Source organism: Rattus norvegicus, chromosome 3 (assembly GCF_021556685.1).
Source record: "Rattus norvegicus strain SHRSP/BbbUtx chromosome 3, alternate assembly SHRSP_T2T, whole genome shotgun sequence".
NCBI classification, from domain to species: domain Eukaryota; kingdom Metazoa; phylum Chordata; class Mammalia; order Rodentia; family Muridae; genus Rattus; species Rattus norvegicus.
Genome location: NC_141536.1, coordinates 129,706,153 through 129,725,783, shown reverse-complemented (window position 1 = coordinate 129,725,783; position 19,631 = coordinate 129,706,153). Strand labels below are relative to the sequence as shown.

General features: G+C 41.3%; 1 protein-coding gene across 12 annotated transcripts in view; it reads left to right on the top strand.

Moving 5' to 3' along the window:
• Positions 1–19,631, top strand: part of Kif16b (kinesin family member 16B) — a 291,124-nt gene that overhangs the window by 249,230 nt on the left and 22,263 nt on the right. For all 12 annotated transcript variants that reach the window (XM_087652214.1, XM_087652212.1, XM_087652210.1 and 9 more), the window contains 1 exon segment: positions 3,979–4,062. In XM_087652214.1, the coding sequence (XP_087508340.1) occupies positions 3,979–4,062 (84 nt within the window).

Genomic DNA, 19,631 nt, shown 5'->3' with positions numbered 1-19,631 from the left:
GGGCACTGTGGGTAGCTGCCGGCTGGCCTGTATATACAACTTAGGACACTTATGGAGGAACTACTCACTTTCATCCTTATCCTAGATCACCCGCGGCTTCAGAGCAGCATCTTCCTCCCTCCACAGACCTATTCACAGAATTGTACTGAAAGCTGGAGTCGACTCTTACTTTTTCGTCATAAGAGCTGAGCCTTTCATGATTCTCTGAATAGGCCTTTGCTCTTTGAGTATATACCTGGAAGTTATTAGAAGTTAGAATTTTCTTTCTAAAATCTGAATGAGAATTTTTCCTATAAGTTACACATAGTTGTTTCAGAATCAGGATATTAGCAACACAAATACTAGGTTCCATTTGAGGAAGGTGGCCCACTGAAAAACCTTGAGTATTACTATTGGCTTGATCTAGCTACCTGCAGCTCTCTCAGTGTGTCATTTCTGAGTGAGGATGTGAGGAGACTGTAAATAATTTTCCCTGACAGAAACCACTTTACCACATAAGAAAATGACAAAACAACCAAGTGCAAAAGCATGTGGGCCAGGCTCTCATCATTGCTGTCAGGGGATGAAGATGAAGTTGTGGTTGGATGGGTCTCAGAAGACAGACTCTGGGGAGAGGCATACTTGTGCCAGATTATAAACAAACAAACAAATAAGCATTGTCCCATGAAGCCACAAGTGGAGCAGCCAGAGGGCCTGAAGGCATGTAGGTGTACTGTTTGGTTGTGTAATGAATTAACAGACCTTGGTAATTCCATGTGGCTACATTCCATTCAACATTCTTTGTTAAAGCTTCATAGAAATTTGTCAAGTTTAATACCATTGTCTTTAGTGTTTTCCAAGGGAGAATATTTGGGTGGAAAGAAGTCCAGATAGTTAGCTAGTTAAAAGGCAACCAGACTCAAATTGAACCTCTCTCATCTTGGTGCCTCTAACATTTCACTCTGCCTTGAGGCAGTTTCAAAGTTAAATGACAGAAACAGAATCAGAGCAATTTTGGCAATGGGGAAAAAACAAGCCTCCACCCTAAGAATTCTCTGCCCAGGCACCCAGCCTTTATGTGGAACTATCCACCCTCCTGACTTTAACTTCGGAAAGTCACAGTAAAGTCATCAGCAGCACCATTATTAAAGAATCTGTAAAGAAAACAGATAAAACGTATATATAATTCTAGGATTAGCCACTTGGTATTGGATATCGACACTTGGTACTAGACTCTCTACTGCACAAAACTATTTCTTCAACTCTCAGCCTTCCTTAGTTACCCGTAGTTCCCTGTTTAGGGCTGGGCTCTCATGAGCCTTCACATTAGCATGTCTATGGTGGTGCCTTGCTAAGGCAGCCGTGTTAGTGAGACTTTGTATCGGTAGCGTCTCTGACATTTCTAGGAGATAAAATCTCACAGCAAATCTCCAGTTCCTCTGCCTCTTACAGGCTTCCCAGTCCCTCTAGGTATGGTCCTAGGTAAGGCCTTAGGTTCAGGAGCTGTGATGTAGACGCAGGTGCATGTGCATACATGCATGCACACAAATGTATGTACATATATAACAACAAAGAAATAGTGGCCACGAGTTTTCTAGCAAAGGTGGTGTGTGGCAAGGATTAGGGGGAAGAAAGGAGAAAGGGGAAATGATAAAATTATATTTTAATTTCAAAAAAGTCTAAGGGGGAAAATAGTTGAATAGCCACTTAAAATAACCAAGAGGGTTAGTGAAAAGGTGGTCAACATTATTAGATAGCAGAGAAGTGCACACGTGATGCACAGGAGAGATGACCACTTAGCTCCCCGAATGGCTGACGTGGAATACCCACAGGCTCAAGCGTTCATGGAGACCTGACACGTGTGAGCCTCAGTCAGAGAGCCAGGTACTGAAACCACTTGCACAGCCTGTCCAGTAGGTTTCGTTTTATAATTTAGCTGAACATATAACATACCATGTGACCCAGCATTTCTACTCCTAACAGTAGGACCAACAAAAGTACATGAATTTGTGCATTAGTAGACTTGGGTAAAATATTCCTACCAGCACAGTTCCCAAAATCTCCAAAGCAGAATTAACAAAGAGCTCAAGAACTGCAGCAGAAAGCAACAACAACAACAACGTAAGCAACCAAGTTGTAGAAAATTGACACTGCAAAGTACTGAAGGGCAATGGGGACGTGCAAACCATCCCAACATGCAACTACAGATGGATCTTCCAAGCACAGTGATGTAGACTCAAAAACCTTGTGTGGTGCCATTTGCATTAAGTTTGTAACCAGAAAGAAACTCTACTAGTGTTGTAGACCTATAGTTCCAGCTGTTCACAGGGAAGAAGCCAGAAGATTACAAGTTCAAGACTAGCCTCCAAACCTTAATGAGTTCCTGTCACAAAATTTTAAAGGTAAAGACAGGACTGAGTAAACACCTCAGTGGAAGAACCTTGTCCAGTTGCATGAGAGTCAGTGTCAGGACTGCCCATACGAAATGAAAACAGAACCAAAGTTTGCTATTGTTGTGCCACTGTTTGTTAGAGTGGGAAGAAGGAACTGCGAAGACTACTTCCTGGCACAGCAGTGTTCATTTCTAGAATCAGGTGCTGGCTACAGTTTACCAAGTTTGAACATTAGTCAAGTTTTTCTTTTATGCATTATACACTTTGGTATTTCTAGCGTATCTTATGGTGTTTTTAACATCTTAAGTACACAGAAGCTAGTTTTTAATATTTTTAAACTTCAGCTGTAGCAATATAAATTTAAATCAACTTAGTGATTTGCATGGGTATAACTTGGAATTTCGTAGCCTATTGTACCCTACTTTGTTGAAGAAATATTCATTTTTTCTTAATAATGCTCCATTGACTCCAGTTTGTCCACCACAGGTGAGAGATAAGGAAAGAGTGAATTCTTCCCACAGCAGCAGTTATTACAGCTCAGCACCCATGCTGCCAAGGCGAGCCTGGCTGGGCAGCGTCTTACCAGATTACACAGCCCTTCCTAGCCTGGGCATTTAATAAAACTTACCTTCTTATGATCTGTATGCCTTCAAGAAAAAGAAGAAGGTTAAAAAAAGATGACTATGGGCTTTTAAGACACAGCTAGAGAATTAATCCCAAACCTTCATTTCGTAGGAAATGGGATAGATTTAATGAGAAGCCCCCTTTCCCTAGGTAATCTTCATGTACACTAACCTCAAAGGAAATCATGTGGACTTTTTAATGGACCTTAGTAATTGTCTAAGAAATATTTTACAAAATGACCAGGGAATTTGTAGATAGAGTTTTCAAAATTGTATCTCCACTGAAAAGTAATAATTGTATGGGCTACTATACAAGCTCAGTGCTTAAGTTACATAGCAGAATCATTCCTCAAATTAAAATAAAATAAAAAGAAAGACAGACAGACAAACAGACAGACAGTATGAGGACTCCTGACAATAATCCCATCCCCCACCCCGCAAGGCTGCGGTAGAGTATCACTTGAGTTCAAGACCAGCCTGAACTGTATACTTAATTCCAGGCCAGCTTCAGCTTTAGAGTGAAACCCTATTTCAAAGAAGCAAAAGACACAAATCCAATGATGGGCTAGGCCTCCCCTGCAGCCCACAGCTACCAGGTCTAGTGTCATCACCGGGCTTGTTTGTTTTATGAAAAATGCTACATGACATGGAATCTGATCTTTTGAATGTGTTGCTCAAAATCAATCTCTCTCTCTCTCTCTCTCTCTCTCTCTCTCTCACACACACACACACACACACACACACACACACACACACACACACACACACACACACACACGTTTTCTCACTTCACACTGAGGAATCTAATCCAAAATTGCCTAATCTGATCAATGGTGATGGCAACTGGGGGCAAGACCTACCACCTTTAAATTTTAAACTTCTCTCTTCACTCCATAATTGGGACACTAAATAAATGTCTAATTAAAAATAGATATAAGTTCACCAGTATGACCTTAATATATCTCTTGAAATCTGCATTTCAGCTCGCTGCTCTTGAATTCCCACCAAAGAAGCTGTTTGGAAACAAAGACGAGCGGGTAGTTGCTGAGCGGCGGACACACTTAGAGGTAAGAGATCAAGCTTTGCACCTTCTGTGTAGAAAATCCACCATATGAGTGATTGGCAAGAACAGCTCCTGTTGGACCCTTTGTCTTTATTGACAACTGTGAAGAATTGGTTCGTTAACGCAGGAGAATGACAGTAGGGTGGTGGTATGACTTGATTTCAAATCAAGTCTTTAGCCCCCTCTGGTCTGGCTAGCATTTCTCTGATTTTAAAGAAGAAACACTTGTTCTGAGGCTTAGGAAGCAGTGTGTGAGTGAGCACTACATATTCCTCTCAGACAGATGGCATGTGATGCAGGGTGAGAGCACAGAGCTTGCTGAAGAAAACTTGGAATTAATTAACCGAACTTACAGTATGTCGTCATTGTTGCTTTTTCAAGAGCTTTGGGAGGGAGAAGATTCAGACCTATTTTAGTCCTAGTTCAGTGTCTTTGGATTTATTTTAACTTTATCTGCCAAACTAGCTACATGTAGAACCCAGTTTAATACAACCTGTTTTTGCAACTGCCTTGCTACCAATACCCATAGCTGACTGCTATCTCCAGTTTGTGGCTTGAGGACTGTACAGTTGATATTCTTTGGTTAAAATCTGACTGCTTTTGCCAGAGCAACTCCAGGATGCCCTCAGAGGTCCCTTTGTTGTGGCTTTGTTGGGAATAATCACATGACTTATTGTAATGAAATTCTATCAGAACAGACCTTTCTAATGGGTGAAATGCCATGTAAAACTTTGGTAATGGTCTTGCTCCTCTGGACTGCCAAGTTGAACATGGCTGTCTATGGGCTTCACTTGTTGTCAGTGAACCAAAATGTAGGGAATTATCCTAAGCACTTCTATCTAAAAAGGTCATGTGAGAACAAAGGGGAGACATGGAGAAAATGAAGCAGTGAACTGTTAATAAGAGAGGGCAAGTTTCAGTGAGGAGCCATGCTTCCAGACTCTATAGCTAAAATTTTGAAGAAGTCCTGAGACTAGAAACTGGGCTCTAGGACTGAGATGGACTCCAAAACTTATCCTGTGAATCATGGTCCTAAAATTTAAAAGAAGAATCAACCTTCAAGAACAAAAGTATTTTCATAAGTCTGCTCTCAAAATTTACAGTGCTTATAAGATTAAAAAGACAAACAAATATACAACACTTACAGTAGCAACAGTTTTCCTTCTTTGACCTTTACCTGCCTTGACTAAGTAGCCTTAACTTTAATGAAAACATGGAGAATTGTGGTCTGCAAACTTGTTTTAAAAGTTGATTATTGGCTATTATGGCTATTGTTATCCCTAGTTTCTTAACAGTGGTCTTAGAGTATTCACATGAGGCCAGCACTGCCACAACGTGGTGGCCTCTGGCTTTCCATTCCAGGGGTACAAAGGTCTTTCATGCATGATGTTTTCCATTGTAGTCCACATTTGTTCCTTCATTGTCTCCTATCCAGAGGTATATAATCTTGACATTCTGACATAATTTTGCCATCTAAGCTCAAGAAATACATAACTGAATTTCAAACTAGGAAAAAGAAACCATCAATGATTTGGGGAAGCTTGCAATTTTTTGCATTCTTAGCTATTATTGGCCACTTGAAGCTGCATGTGAGTCATGGACTGCTGGTTGCACAAGCCTACTAGACTGATTTCATCACTTAGCTCCATTAAATTATCTACTGTTGAATTCTGTTTGCCCATATCATCCTGTGGCAGCTCAAAAATATTATTTGTTCACAGTTTGGAGGTGTCAGTCTATGGTCATGGTCACTTTTGGGCTGTGGCAAAGTAGAGAGCATCATGACCAGAGCACAAAGCAGAGGAAGCTACCTTACTCACAGCAGCTAGGAAGCAAAGAGAAAGTCAGGAAGTGGTCAAGGTCCCAACATCCACTCCAAGATTATGTCCCCACAAGAATACCCTTGGCAGGGAATAGGGAGGCAGAGATTAAAACAGAGGCAGAAGGAACACCCATTCAGAGCCTGCCCCACATGTGGCCCATACATATACAGCCACCCAATTAGACAAGATGGATGAAGCAAAGAAGTGCAGGCCTACAGGAGCCGGATGTAGGTCTCTCCTGAGAGACACAGCCAGAATACAGCAAATACATAGGCGAATGCCAGCAGCAAACCACTGAACTGAGAATGGGACCCCCGTTGAAGGAATCAAAGACAGGACTGAAAGAGCTTGAAGGGGTTTGGGACCCCATATGAACAACAATGCCAACTAACCAGAGCTTCCAGGGACTAAGCCACTATCCAAAGACTATACATAGACTGACCCTGGGCTCCAACCTCATAGGTAGCAATGAATATCCTATATAAGAGCACCAGTGGAAGGGGAAGCCCTTGGTCCTGCCAAGACTGAACGTAATTGTTGGGGGGAGGGGGGTAATGGGGGGAGGATGGGGAACAGCCATATAGAGGGGGAGGGGTTAGGGGGATGTTTGCCTGGAAACCGGGAAAGGGAATAACATTCGAAATGTAAATAAGAAATACTCAAGTTAATTAAAAAAAAAAAAAAAAGATTATGTCCCCAGTGACCCAACTTTTGCCTAGTAGGTTCCACTTTTCATAGACTCTCCAACTACCAGGAACTCCAATTTGATCTTCTAGCATCAGAAGCTTGAGTTAGTGTATTTTTATATGAAAAATAAGTTACTTTCCATCAAGTGCTTATGATTTAACTAAGCAAACATTTGTTTAATTTCTCTCCCATGCTGGATCCAATGCTCAGTGCTATGTAGAACACAAAGATTAATGACATTTCTTTCCCTCAAAGAACATATGTTTAAGTTTCTCTTTTAAAATTTATCTGAAGATGTCATAGATACATGAAAACATAAAGAAAAATGAATTTCAGTTAGACCCATATCTATATCTGTAGTATAACTGATATCTGTAATGTTTGTGTAAGAGGAGTTAACATTATTAAAATTCAAAAATACAGTTTTATAAATGGAATCACTTTGATGCAGCTGTATAAATAGTGATTTTTAGTGAGATTTATTGTTTATAGCAAATTTTCATGTTATAAATATTAAGTCTTTTAAAATAATAATTTCTTAAAATGCTGGGTAAAAATGAAAAGCCGTGATGAGAGGAGATATTTCAGAGGTGAACTCCATACATGGGAAGAAGATTACTTGTGTCCCTTGTGCTGGGAAGCTAGACTGTAGCATGTGACATGCTGCATAAGAAAACACAGAAGTAGGAAGAGGGTGAGTGATGGAGTGTCAACTCTGCTTCAGTGCCCTCAGTGAAAAGCTAAATGCCTCCACCCAAACAACCTTGCCTGGGAACACATGTTCATACGCAGAGCCTGTTTTGCATAATCTCTCCTGTAAATGCTTCACATACACATTCACATGCTTCCTGCAACTTTTGTTCACAAAAAAACATAGAATCGTAAAATATTTCTGACAGGTGTATCTTCCCACTGCTGCCTTCCTGACCAAACTGAAACCAGTTTGGTGAGTATAAATATAGACTTTGCCCAGACCCTGTGGGAGAGAGACCTCACCGCCTGGTCAGGTGGGCACTCCTGAGGCTGCAGAGTGGAAGAGACCACCAACACTGCCCACCCCTGCCCACATCCCTGGCCCAAGAGGAAACTGTATAAGGCCTCTGGGTTCCTGTGGGGAAGGGCCCAGGAGCAGCAGGACCCCTGCGCCTAAGACACCGCCGGAACCTTAAGGAACAGACTGGATAAACAGTTCTCTGCACCCAAATCCCGTGGGAGGGAGAGCTAAACCTTCAGAGAGGCAGACATGTCTGGGAAACCAGAAGAGACTGCACTCTGCACACATTACTGATTCCAGAGGAAAACACCAAACGCCATCTGAAACCCTGGTGCACTGAAGCTCCCGGAAATGGCGACGCAGATCTTCCTGGTTGCTGCTGCCTCAGAGAGCTTGAGGGCAGCACCCCGCGAGCGAACTTGAGCCTCGGGACCACAGGTAAGACCAACTTTTCTGCTGCAAGTGACCTGCTTGGTGAACTCAAGACACAGGCCCACAGGAACAGCTGAAGACCTGTAGAGAGGAAAAACTACACGCCTGAAAGCAGAACAATCTGTCCCCATAACTGGCTGAAAGAAAACAGGAAAACAGGTCTACAGCACTCCTGACACACAGGCTTATAGGACAGTCTAGCCACTGTCAGAAATAGCAGAACAAAGTAACACTAGAGATAATCTGATGGCGAGAGACAAGCGCAGGAACCCAAGCAACAGAAACCAAGACTACATGGCATCATCGGAGCCCAATTCTCCCATCAAAACAAACATGGAATATCCAAACACACCAGAAAAGCAAGATCTAGTTTCAAAATCATATTTGATCACGATGCTGGAGGACTTCAAGAAAGACGTGAAGAACTCCCTTAGAGAACAAGTAGAAGCCTACAGAGAGGAATCGCAAAAATCCCTGAAAGAATTCCAGGAAATCATAAATAAACAAATAGAAGCCCATAGAGAGAGGAGTCACAAAAATCCCTGAGAGAATTCCAGGAAATCATAAATAAACAAGTAGAAGCCCATAGAGAGGAGTCACAAAAATCCCTGAGAGAATTCCAGGAAATCATAAATAAACAAGTAGAAGCCCATAGAGAGGAGTCACAAAAATCCCTGAAAGAATTCCAGGAAAACACAAACAAACAGTTGAAGGAATTAAAAATGGAAATAGAAGCAATCAAGAAAGAACACATGGAAACAACCCTGGATATAGAACACCAAAAGAAGAGACAAGGAGCTGTAGATACGAGCTTCACCAACAGAATACAAGAGATGGAAGAGAGAATCTCAGGAACAGAAGATTCCATAGAAATCATTGACTCAACTGTCAAAGATAATGTAAAGCGGAAAAAGCTACTGGTCTAAAGCATACAGGAAATCCAGGACTCAATGAGAAGATCAAACCTAAGGATAATAGGTATAGAAGAGAGTGAAGGCTCCCAGCTCAAAGGACCAGTAAATATCTTCGACAATATCATAGAAGAAAACTTCCCTAACCTAAAAAAAGAGATACCAATAGGCATACAAGAAGCCTACAGAACTCCAAATAGATTGGACCAGAAAAGAAACACCTCCCGTCACATAATTGTCAAAACACCAAACGCACAAAATAAAGAAAGAATATTAAAAGCAGTAAGGGGAAAAAGGTCAAGTAACTTATAAAGGCAGACCTATCAGAATCACACCAGACTTTTCACCAGAAATTATGAAGGCCAGAAGGTCCTGGACTGATGTCATACAGACCCTAAGAGAACACAAATGCCAGCCCAGGTTACTGTATCCTGTAAAACTCTTAATTAACATAGATGTAGAAACCAAGATACTCCATGACAAAACCAAATTTACACAATATCTTTCTACAAATCCAGTACTACAAAGGATAATAAATGGTAAAGCCCAACATAAGGAGGCAAGCTATACCGTAGAAGAAGCAAGAAACTAATCGTCTTGGCAACAAAACAAAGAGAAGAAAAGCACGCAAACATAACCTCACATCCAAATATGAATATAACAGGAAGCAATAATCACTATTCCTTAATATCTCTCAACATCAATGGCCTCAACTCCCCAATAAAAAGACGTAGATTAACAAACTGGATACGCAACGAGGACCATGCATTCTGCTGCCTACAGGAAACACACCTCAGAGACAAAGACAAACACTACCTCAGAGTGAAAGGCTGGAAAACAATTTTCCAAGCAAATGGTCGGAAGAAGCAAGCTGGAGTAGCCATTCTAATATCAAATAAAATCAATTTTCAAATAAAACTCATCAAATAAGATAAGGAAGGACACTTCATATTCATCAAAGGAAAAATCCACCAAGATGAACTCTCAATCCTAAATATCTATGCCCCAAATACAAGGGCACCTACATACGTAAAAGAAACCTTACTAAAGCTCAAAACACACATTGCACCTCACACAATAATAGTAGGAGATTTCAACACCCCACTCTCATCAGTGGACAGATCACGGAAACAGAAATTAAACAGAGACGTAGACAGACTAAGAGAAGTCATGAGCCAAATGGACTTAACAGATATTTATAGAACATTCTATCCTAAAGCAAAAGGATATACCTTCTTCTCAGCTCCTCATGGTACTTTCTCCAAAATTGACCATATAATTGGTCAAAAAACGGGCCTCAACAGGTACAGAAAGATAGAAATAATCCCATCCCTGCTATCAGACAACCACGGCCTAAAAGTGGTCTTCAATAACAATAAGGGAAGAATGCCCACATATATGTGGAAATTGAACAATGCTCTACTCAATGATAACCTGGTCAAGGAAGAAATAAAGAAAGAAATTAAAGACTTTTTAGAATTTAATGAAAATGAAGGTACAACATACCCAAATTTATGGGACACAATGAAAGCTGTGCTAAGAGGAAAACTCATAGCGCTGAGTGCCTGCAGAAAGAAACAGGAAAGAGCATATGTCAGCAGCTCGACAGCACACCTTAAAGCTCTAGAACAAAAAGAAGCAAATACACCCAGGAGGAGTAGAAGGCAAGAAATAATCAAACTCAGAGCTGAAATCAACCAAGTAGAAACAAAAAGGACCATAGAAAGAATCAACAGAACCAAAAGTTGGTTCTTTGAGAAAATCAACAAGATAGATAAACCCTTATCCAGACTAACAAGAGGACACAGAGTATGTCCAAATTAACAAAATCAGAAATGAAAAGGGAGACATAACTACAGATTCAGAGGAAATTAAAAAAATCATCAGATCTTACTATAAAAACCTATATTCAACAAAACTTGAAAATCTACAGGAAATGGACAATTTCCTAGACAGATACCAGGTATCGAAGTTAAATCAGTAACAGATAAACCAGTTAAACAACCCCATAACTCCTAAGGAAATAGAAGCAGGCATTAAAGGTCTCCCAACCAAAAAGAGCCCAGGTCCAGACGGGTTTAGTGCAGAATTCTATCAAACCTTCATAGAAGACCTCATACCAATATTATGCAAACTATTCCACAAAATTGAAACAGATGGAGCACTACCGAATTCCTTCTATGAAGCCACAATTACTCTTATACCTAAACCACACAAAGACCCAACAAAGAAAGAGAACTTCAGACCAATTTCCCTTATGAATATCGATGCAAAAATACTCAATAAAATTCTGGCAAACCAAATCCAAGAGCACATCAAAACAATCATCCACCATGACCAAGTAGGCTTCATCCCAGGCATGCAGGGATGGTTTAATATACGGAAAACCATCAACGTGATCCATTATATAAACAAACTGAAAGAACAAAACCACATGATCATTTCATTAGATGCTGAGAAAGCATTTGACAAAATTCAACACCCCTTCATGATAAAAGTCCTGGAAAGAGTAGGAATTCAAGGCCCATACCTAAACATAGTAAAAGCCATATACAGCAAACCAGTTGCTAACATTAAACTAAATGGAGAGAAACTTGAAGCAATCCCACTAACATCAGGGACTAGACAAGGCTGCCCACTCTCTCCCTACTTATTCAATATAGTTCTTGAAGTTCTAGCCAGAGCCATCAGACAAGAAAAGGAGGTCAAGGGGATACAGATCGGAAAAGAAGAAGTCAAAATATCACTATTTGCAGATGATATGATAGTATATTTAAGTGATCCCAAAAGTTGCACCAGAGAACTACTAAAGCTGATAAACAACTTCAGCAAAGTGGCTGGGTATAAAATTAACTCAAATAAATCAGTAGCCTTCCTCTACACAAAAGAGAAACAAACCGAGAAAGAAATTAGGGAAACGACACCCTTCATAATAGACCCAAATAATATAAAGTACCTCGGTGTGACTTTAACCAAGCAAGTAAAAGATCTGTACAATAAGAACTTCAAGACACTGAAGAAAGAAATTGAAGAAGACCTCAGAAGATGGAAAGATCTCCCATGCTCATGGATTGGCTGGATTAATACAGTAAAAATGGCCATTTTACCAAAAGCGATCTACAGATTCAATGCAATCCCCATCAAAATACCAATCCAATTCTTCAAAGAGTTAGACAGAACAATTTGCAAATTCATCTGGAATAACAAAAAACCCAGGATAGCTAAAACTATCCTCAACAATAAAAGGACTTCAGGGGGAATCACTATCCCTGAACTCAAGCAGTATTACAGAGCAATAGTGATAAAAACTGCATGGTATTGGTACAGAGACAGACAGATAGACCAATGGAATAGAATTGAAGACCCAGAAATGAACCCACACACCTATGGTCACTTGATTTTTGACAAAGGAGCCAAAACCATCCAATGGAAAAAAGATAGCATTTTCAGCAAATGGTGCTGGTTCAACTGGAGGGCAACATGTAGAAGAATGCAGATCGATCCATCCTTATCACCCTGTACAAAGCTTAAGTCCAAGTGGATCAAGGACCTCCACATCAAACCAGACACACTCAAACTAATAGAAGAAAAACTAGGGAAGCATCTGGAACACATGGGCACTGGAAAAAATTTCCTGAACAAAACACCAATGGCTTATGCTCTAAGATCAAGAATCGACAAATGGGATCTCATAAAACTGCAAAGCTTCTGTAAGGCAAAGGACACTGTGGTTAGGACAAAATGGCAACCAACAGATTGGGAAAAGATCTTTACCAATCCTACAACAGATAGAGGCCTTATATCCAAAATATACAAAGAACTCAAGAAGTTAGACTGCAGGGAGACAAATAATCCTATTAAAAAATGGGGTTCAGAGCTAAACAAACAATTCACAGCTGAGGAATGCCAAATGGCTGAGAAACACCTAAAGAAATGTTCAACATCTTTAGTCATAAGGGAAATGCAAATCAAAACAACCCTGAGATTTCACCTCACACCAGTGAGAATGGCTAAGATCAAAAACTCAGGTGATAGCAAATGCTGGCGAGGATGCGGAGAAAGAGGAACACTCCTCCACTGTTGGTGGGGTTGCAGACTGGTACAACCATTCTGGAAATCAGTCTGGAGGTTCCTCAGAAAATTGGACATTGAACTGCCTGAGGATCCAGCTATACCTCTCTTGGGCATATACCCAAAAGATGCCCCAACATATAAAAAAGACACGTGCTCCACTATGTTCATTGCAGCCTTATTTATAATAGCCAGAAGCTGGAAAGAACCCACATGCCCTTCAACAGAGGAATGAATACAGAAAATGTGGTACATCTACACAATGGAATATTACTCAGCTATCAAAAACAATGACTTTATGAAGTCCGTGGGCAAATGGTTGGAACTGGAAAATATCATCCTGAGTGAGGTAACCCAATCACAGAAAGACATACATGGTATGCACTCATTGATAAATGGCTATTAGCCCAAATGCTTGAATTACCCTAGATGCCTAGAACAAATGAAACTCAAGACGGATGATCAAAATGTGAATGCTTCACTCCTTCTTTAAAAGGGGAACAGGAATACCTTTGGCAGGGAAGAGAGAGGCAAAGATTAAAACAGACACAGAAGGAACACCCATTCAGAGCCTGCCCCACATGTGGCCCATACATATACAGCCACCCAATTAGACAAGATGGATGAAGCAAAGAAGTGCAGACCAACAGGAGCCGGATGTAGATCGCTCCTGAGAGACACAGCCAGAATACAGCAAATACAGAGGCGAATGCCAGCAGCAAACCACTGAACTGAGAATAGGACCCCCGTTGAAGGAATCAGAGAAAGAACTGGAAGAGCTTGAAGGGGCTCGAGACCCCAAAAGTACAACAATGCCAAGCAACCAGAGCTTCCAGGGACTAAGCCACTACCTAAAGACTATACATGGACTGACCCTGGACTCTGACCTCATAGGTAGCAATGAATATCCTAGTAAGAGCACCAGTGGAAGGGGAAGCCCTGGGTCCTGCTAAGACTGAACCCCCAGTGAACTAGACTGTTGGGGGGAGGGCGGCAATGGGGGTAGGGTTGGGAGGGGAACACCCATAAGGAAGGGGAGGGGGAGAGGGATGTATGCCCGGAAACCAGGAGAGGGAATAACACTCGAAATGTATATAAGAAATACTCAAGTTAATAAAAAAAATAATAATTAAAAAAAAAAAAGAGATAGACCTTGCATTTGAGCAGTAGTGTTCTGGTCACTCCTTCTCCAGTACTGAAAACAGCAGGAAGCTAAGTTATCAGATAAGGTAGTGGAGGGAAAGGGGACAGAGTTCTGTTTCCAGGAAGAAAGCAGGGAGAGAGGAAGGGAGAGAGGAAGATAGGGAGGGAGGATGGATGCATGGATTGTGGGAAGCTAGACATTGTAACTACTTAGCTGAAGGTCACCAGCTGCCACTGTTGCTACTCAAGTGTGCCGTGGCATTGACTGCTCTCCCACAAGGCCTGCTTTCTAGCACTTGCTGTCTACTAAGTGCCAGCTATTTCTCATGGTGAACTTGGGAAGGGAGATCCTTTGTCCTTATTCACAGGCGAGGAACCATGTCTTGAGAGGGTAAAGTTTCCACAGCTAGTGAGGAAACGGTAGAGCTTTGGGTCACTCTCAACATGGCTTTCAGAGCAGTCCTCTGTCACTGACCATCTACTCTTTCCCTATAAAATAGTGTTACTTTTAAATTCAGGATTATCACAAGGTTAACTAAGCATTGCCTATTTTTTTTCTCTGAAATGTCATTTCATTCATCTAAGTTTGGATGGCGCTTGTCCTCACCCTGTAGTGTTCTGATGCAGTAGAAGATCATCATCATTCCTGTCTTGGTGACTGGCGGCTAGTGTTGTCTGCTTGACAAAGCTAGAACATCCTGGGAGGCCCTCTAAGCATGCCTTTAATTACATTATTTGAGGTAGAAAGACCTGCCCACTGTGGGCCACAACATTTCTGGGTTGGGGTACCACACACTGTCTAAACAGAGGAAAGCAGCAGCAGGCCTTTGGCCTCCTCGGCTTCCTCACTGTGCATGTGATGAGATCAACTGCTCCAAGGCCCTGCCATTGTGGTTTCTTTGCCATGGAACTGCAAGCCATAATAAAGCTTTTCTTCCCTGAGTGTCTTTTATCAGAGTATTTGATCAGAGCAATAAGAAAAGAAGCATAGAGTGTTGGGGATTTAGCTCAGTGGTAGAGCGCTTGGCTAGCAAGCACAAGGCCCTGGGTTCGGTCCTCAGCTCCAGGAAAAAAAAAAAAAAAAGAAGAAGAAGAAGAAGAAGCATAGACAGTGGCCATGGCAGGGAGATGGCATTTGGTCATGGGCTCACATTTCTGTCAGAGGGAAGACATGTATTGTGATTGCTGACTTGCTCTGCAACTAAGAAAGTTTCCAAATCTTAATTGCTTACAGTTTTATTTATTTTTTAAAGATGTGGTGTGGCACATTCTTCCCATGTAGACTTATTTTTGGTTGTTTTGTGTTTTCACAAACCCTTTGCGTTAACTGCTCCTTCTGTACCCCTTCCTTATGGTCTCCTCATCCCCATCCCCACATAAACCCTCTTAACCCCACTGTTCTCCTGGTGGACTCTTAAGCTACATGCAGGCAGTGAAGCCACAGCTGACTCAATTCTTCATCCCCCCTCATCCTTCACATGTGCCTCACCTCTGCTGACTTACCAGAAAACCTGCCCAAATTAGCCTCCAAATTAATGAGATTTTGTTGTTTCCTTTTTGTTAATTGATGAGAGGTACATTTTAGGTTACGAATTTCAGAGAACATTATTTTCTACTTGAAAACATTTCTGCTAATCATTCTAATAGTCTGTCAATTCAGGGCATAACTGTGATGAAAGAAATTCTCTAAAACTATAAAGCCTTCAGAAGCAATAGAACAACGTTGGAAGTAAGAACCTGAGAAGTTTCTACAACCTTTTGTTCAATGTACAGGAAGCAGGCATTTTCGTTCCCTTAGTTGTCACACTAACAAGGTAGGCCAAAGTAGTTAAGAGCATGGGACTTACGCGCGGCATCCAGCCCTTGGTCCTGCAGTGGCTCGCCACTGCTTCAGATCCCTCAGATCCCTCATTTGCAAAATACTTCCTTGCAGTTACAGTGAGGGAAACATGTGCAGAATACAGAAGCTGGCTCAGAGATAAATAAAACATCCAAACATGGTGGCTAATGCAATGGTTGTGAAGAGGTGATGATGGTGGAGTGATGAAGAGGAGGAGGAAGAAGAGGAGAACGACTACAGTGGTGGGCACTGAAGATTTTTGTGTGTTCGTGCTTGTGGTGATTTGTTAGAGGCACTAGAAGTATCTTGGTATAGTATTGGCCTCTCCTTCATTCTACTAGTTTACAGCCTGCAAAGTAGAAGGGCCAATTTGAAGCTTTGGATCACAGTGGAATTGTTGTCCAATGTAAGAACGACCAGAGATCCAGGATCCGTGGGAAAGCTGCACTGTCACAGTCCCTGTGTTTATGTGTAGCTGGTCAGTTCCCTCTGCACATCTACCATGCCATTAGCTACAAGCCTGCCACTGCAGTCACCAGCTGACCTGCGCACTGCAACTCATCCAGTGGAGCAAATAGCTGAGTCTCAGTGGTTTTCAATCAGATCCCTCAGGAATATATCTTCTTTTAAAACAAGGTTTAAAGATGTATTGATTCAGATCAACAAGGGAATGTATATACCATGGGAACCACTATTGGATTTGTAATATTAGGGAGAGTGTGAAAAAAACAAAACAACACAAAACATTTGCTCTGGGCTAGTTTTAAAGTCTGAATACTACTAATTCTTATCAAAAAATCCAAAACAGTATGGATATTATTTGAAAAGTAATAACCACACTGTATTGGGTAAGAGAATATTTATTTGGTGTTCAGACATGATTATGGAGTTTTTTCTGTGTTCTGTTTTCTGTTTGCCTTGCCTTACCCTTCTCTAGTCACAGGGAAGCTTTATCTGATGTTGGGAATCTATGAAATTGCTTATAGTCTACAGGAGAATAGTGAGGCTTGGCTGTGAACAGCAGGCCAGTTCCAGGAGATCCTTAAACATCCTTCCGCAGTACAGGATGCCCAGAATCTATGGGGAAAGTTCTTTCTAATTGGAGGAGTAAACTAAATGAAGAGCTGTTTTCCAAATGCCCTTTCTGCTGAACACACATCTGAGTGATGGCTGTCAGTATTGATGCGTGCCACTGCCCTAAGTCTCACTCTGAACTATGATTCCTACAGCACTCACCTTGCTTGCTCTTCCAGTAATGTCTCATTCAGTTTGTTTTGGTCTTAAACATTGACATTCCACCAAAAAACCTATTACTTGATTTAGATATTATATAGTCTGAGACTTTTCAATTTCATAGTAAATTTTAAGGAAAAAAAAACCTCATATTTTCTGTTTTCAGACACTTAGCTATCAGAAAGCTCTTTAAAAATCTATGCTTAATTTAACATTCTTTTCATCTATTTTCTGCTGATTTTACACAATGTCTTATGGAAGAACTATTGTAAAGCATAGCTTAGGATTAAAGAGAAATCTCCTAGCAAGGACCATTTCTTCCTGAGCAGGATTTTGTGGTTTTCCTTCTGGTTATCTGCTTACTCATATTAGCAAAGTCTATCAACTGTTATTAGGACATTAGCACCACTCTCCATGGCAAAACATTCTGAAGAGGGTTAAGTGGCTGTTGAAATGTGAGAAGAAACTGAACCAGAGTCTGCAGGCTTTCAAATACCAGTGCAATGGAGATAAAGGGGTGATCCTGGGGGTAACCAATGTCAAGCAACCCTTTTTGTAATAAAAACTCCATCAGTTTGAGTCGAAGCTCTTTGACCTTCATTGTCACCCAATAGAGGGGAAAATCCCACTTTGGTTTCCACGAACAGTCATAACAAGCAAAATTAAAACAAACATTTCCACAGTGAGTCCCTCCAAGAGGCCTTCCAGATGAAGGAAGTGTCTCCCACTGTTTTCAGATGGTGGCACTCTGCCCTACTCTCTCTCCTGTGCCAAGTAGCATTCTGTATTGGGTAAGGGCGACAAGCAGCGAGCATGGACACCTGGCTCCTGTGTGCAGATTTGTTCTCCACCTTCCACCTCCTGATGCACACCACCGAACTAGCTTAGATGTTTTTCTTTGTAACATCTGCAAGTATATGTTATTTTCATGGGCAGATGCAGCCTGGCACCAGCTCTCAGAAGCCTAGCTCTAGTCTTTGTTTTCTTGGATTTTGTTTTCTCTTTGCCTGTGGTCTTCACAATTTAAGTTGAAATGGAGATTTTCACAACTTCTGTTCCTGTGTGAATTCAAAATCAAGTATTAGAGTGGCCCTTGGGCAGTGGGAAACACCACTCCAAACCATCTCCCCTAGCCTCAAGGGGCTCATATTTTAGAAGCTAAGAAACCCATACCTTGCCCAAATCCAGGCTTGCCAACTGGAGATGCCCCTATTCCCAGCTGCTAGGACCAGTGATTGGTGAAAAATCTTAACTTTCATCTTTTTAGGGCTGCCATTTGTTGAGGAAAGCATCTCTACCTATCCATGGTCTTGGACAAGTGACTTTCTAGTGACGAGTTAATATGGAAGAAAAAAATCTGCTGTCCCTTTCTTCTTTGGGACAGTTCCAAAAGGCCATCTTGGTTTGAGAACTTTATTCTAGCTGATTGATCCTTTATTACAAGCCAGAGTCTATTTTCTTCTGTCCAGCCTGCCTTCTTTCAGTCTTCACAGACATCGATTCATGGCATGCCCTAACACTGTGTGCAATCTCTCTGGCACCCTTGGCACTTCTCATAAAGCATTTACTAGAAGGTAATGCCAGACTGATTCCTGCAGTGTTAATGTGCTGCACTGTGATTCAAGTAAGGGGATTAGAAAAGAACAAGACTGTCGTGGGTACAGACAATAACGGAATGACTACAATTTAGCATGTATCTGATAAATTCCTTTTTCTTATGGTTTTGCTTACTTCTTGAGAATTTTCTATATTTTTATTATATTCTTTCCCCTCCCGTAACTCCTTCCCCACCCAATTTCATGATCTTTCTCCTATAAGCAAAACAACCCCCACCCCCCAAAAAAACTCATAAATATATCAAAACAAAATATGGAGTCAAATTTTGGCCAACTACTCACGATCATGGGGATTTTCTTGGTTGTGTGGTTCACATACTTCAGTGTCATCCCATTAAAAACATCGATCTTCCCCCACCCCACCCCGAACTCTTCTAACAGCTATGGTTTGCAAATAGCTGCTTGGCTAGGAGCAGGACTTAGTGCTCTCTTCATCTCTGTCTGGCTTGAGCTTGCACTGGTCTTGTGTGTGCTATAGCAGTCTCCGTGAGTTCATACGTGCATCCGCCCCATTGAGCCTAGAAAATGCTGATCCCTGGAAGTTGCCCACCACCTCTGGCCTTTAGACTATTTCTACCTCCTTTTCCATATAGATTCTTGATCCTTGAGGGGAGGGATATGGTAGAGAGGTATTATTAGCTGTAAACATCTGAGAATTTGAAGTGCCCCTCAGCTCAGATGTCTCCTCAGACAAGCCTTTTCTGCCATCACTTCCCGCTTCCCAAATGTTTCTTGGTTACAGCCAGCAGCTATTGGATTTTTGCTTTCAGTGTATTTATTGAGTGGGTATTTTGTTTTCTAGAGTAGCTTGTTTTACTTAGAA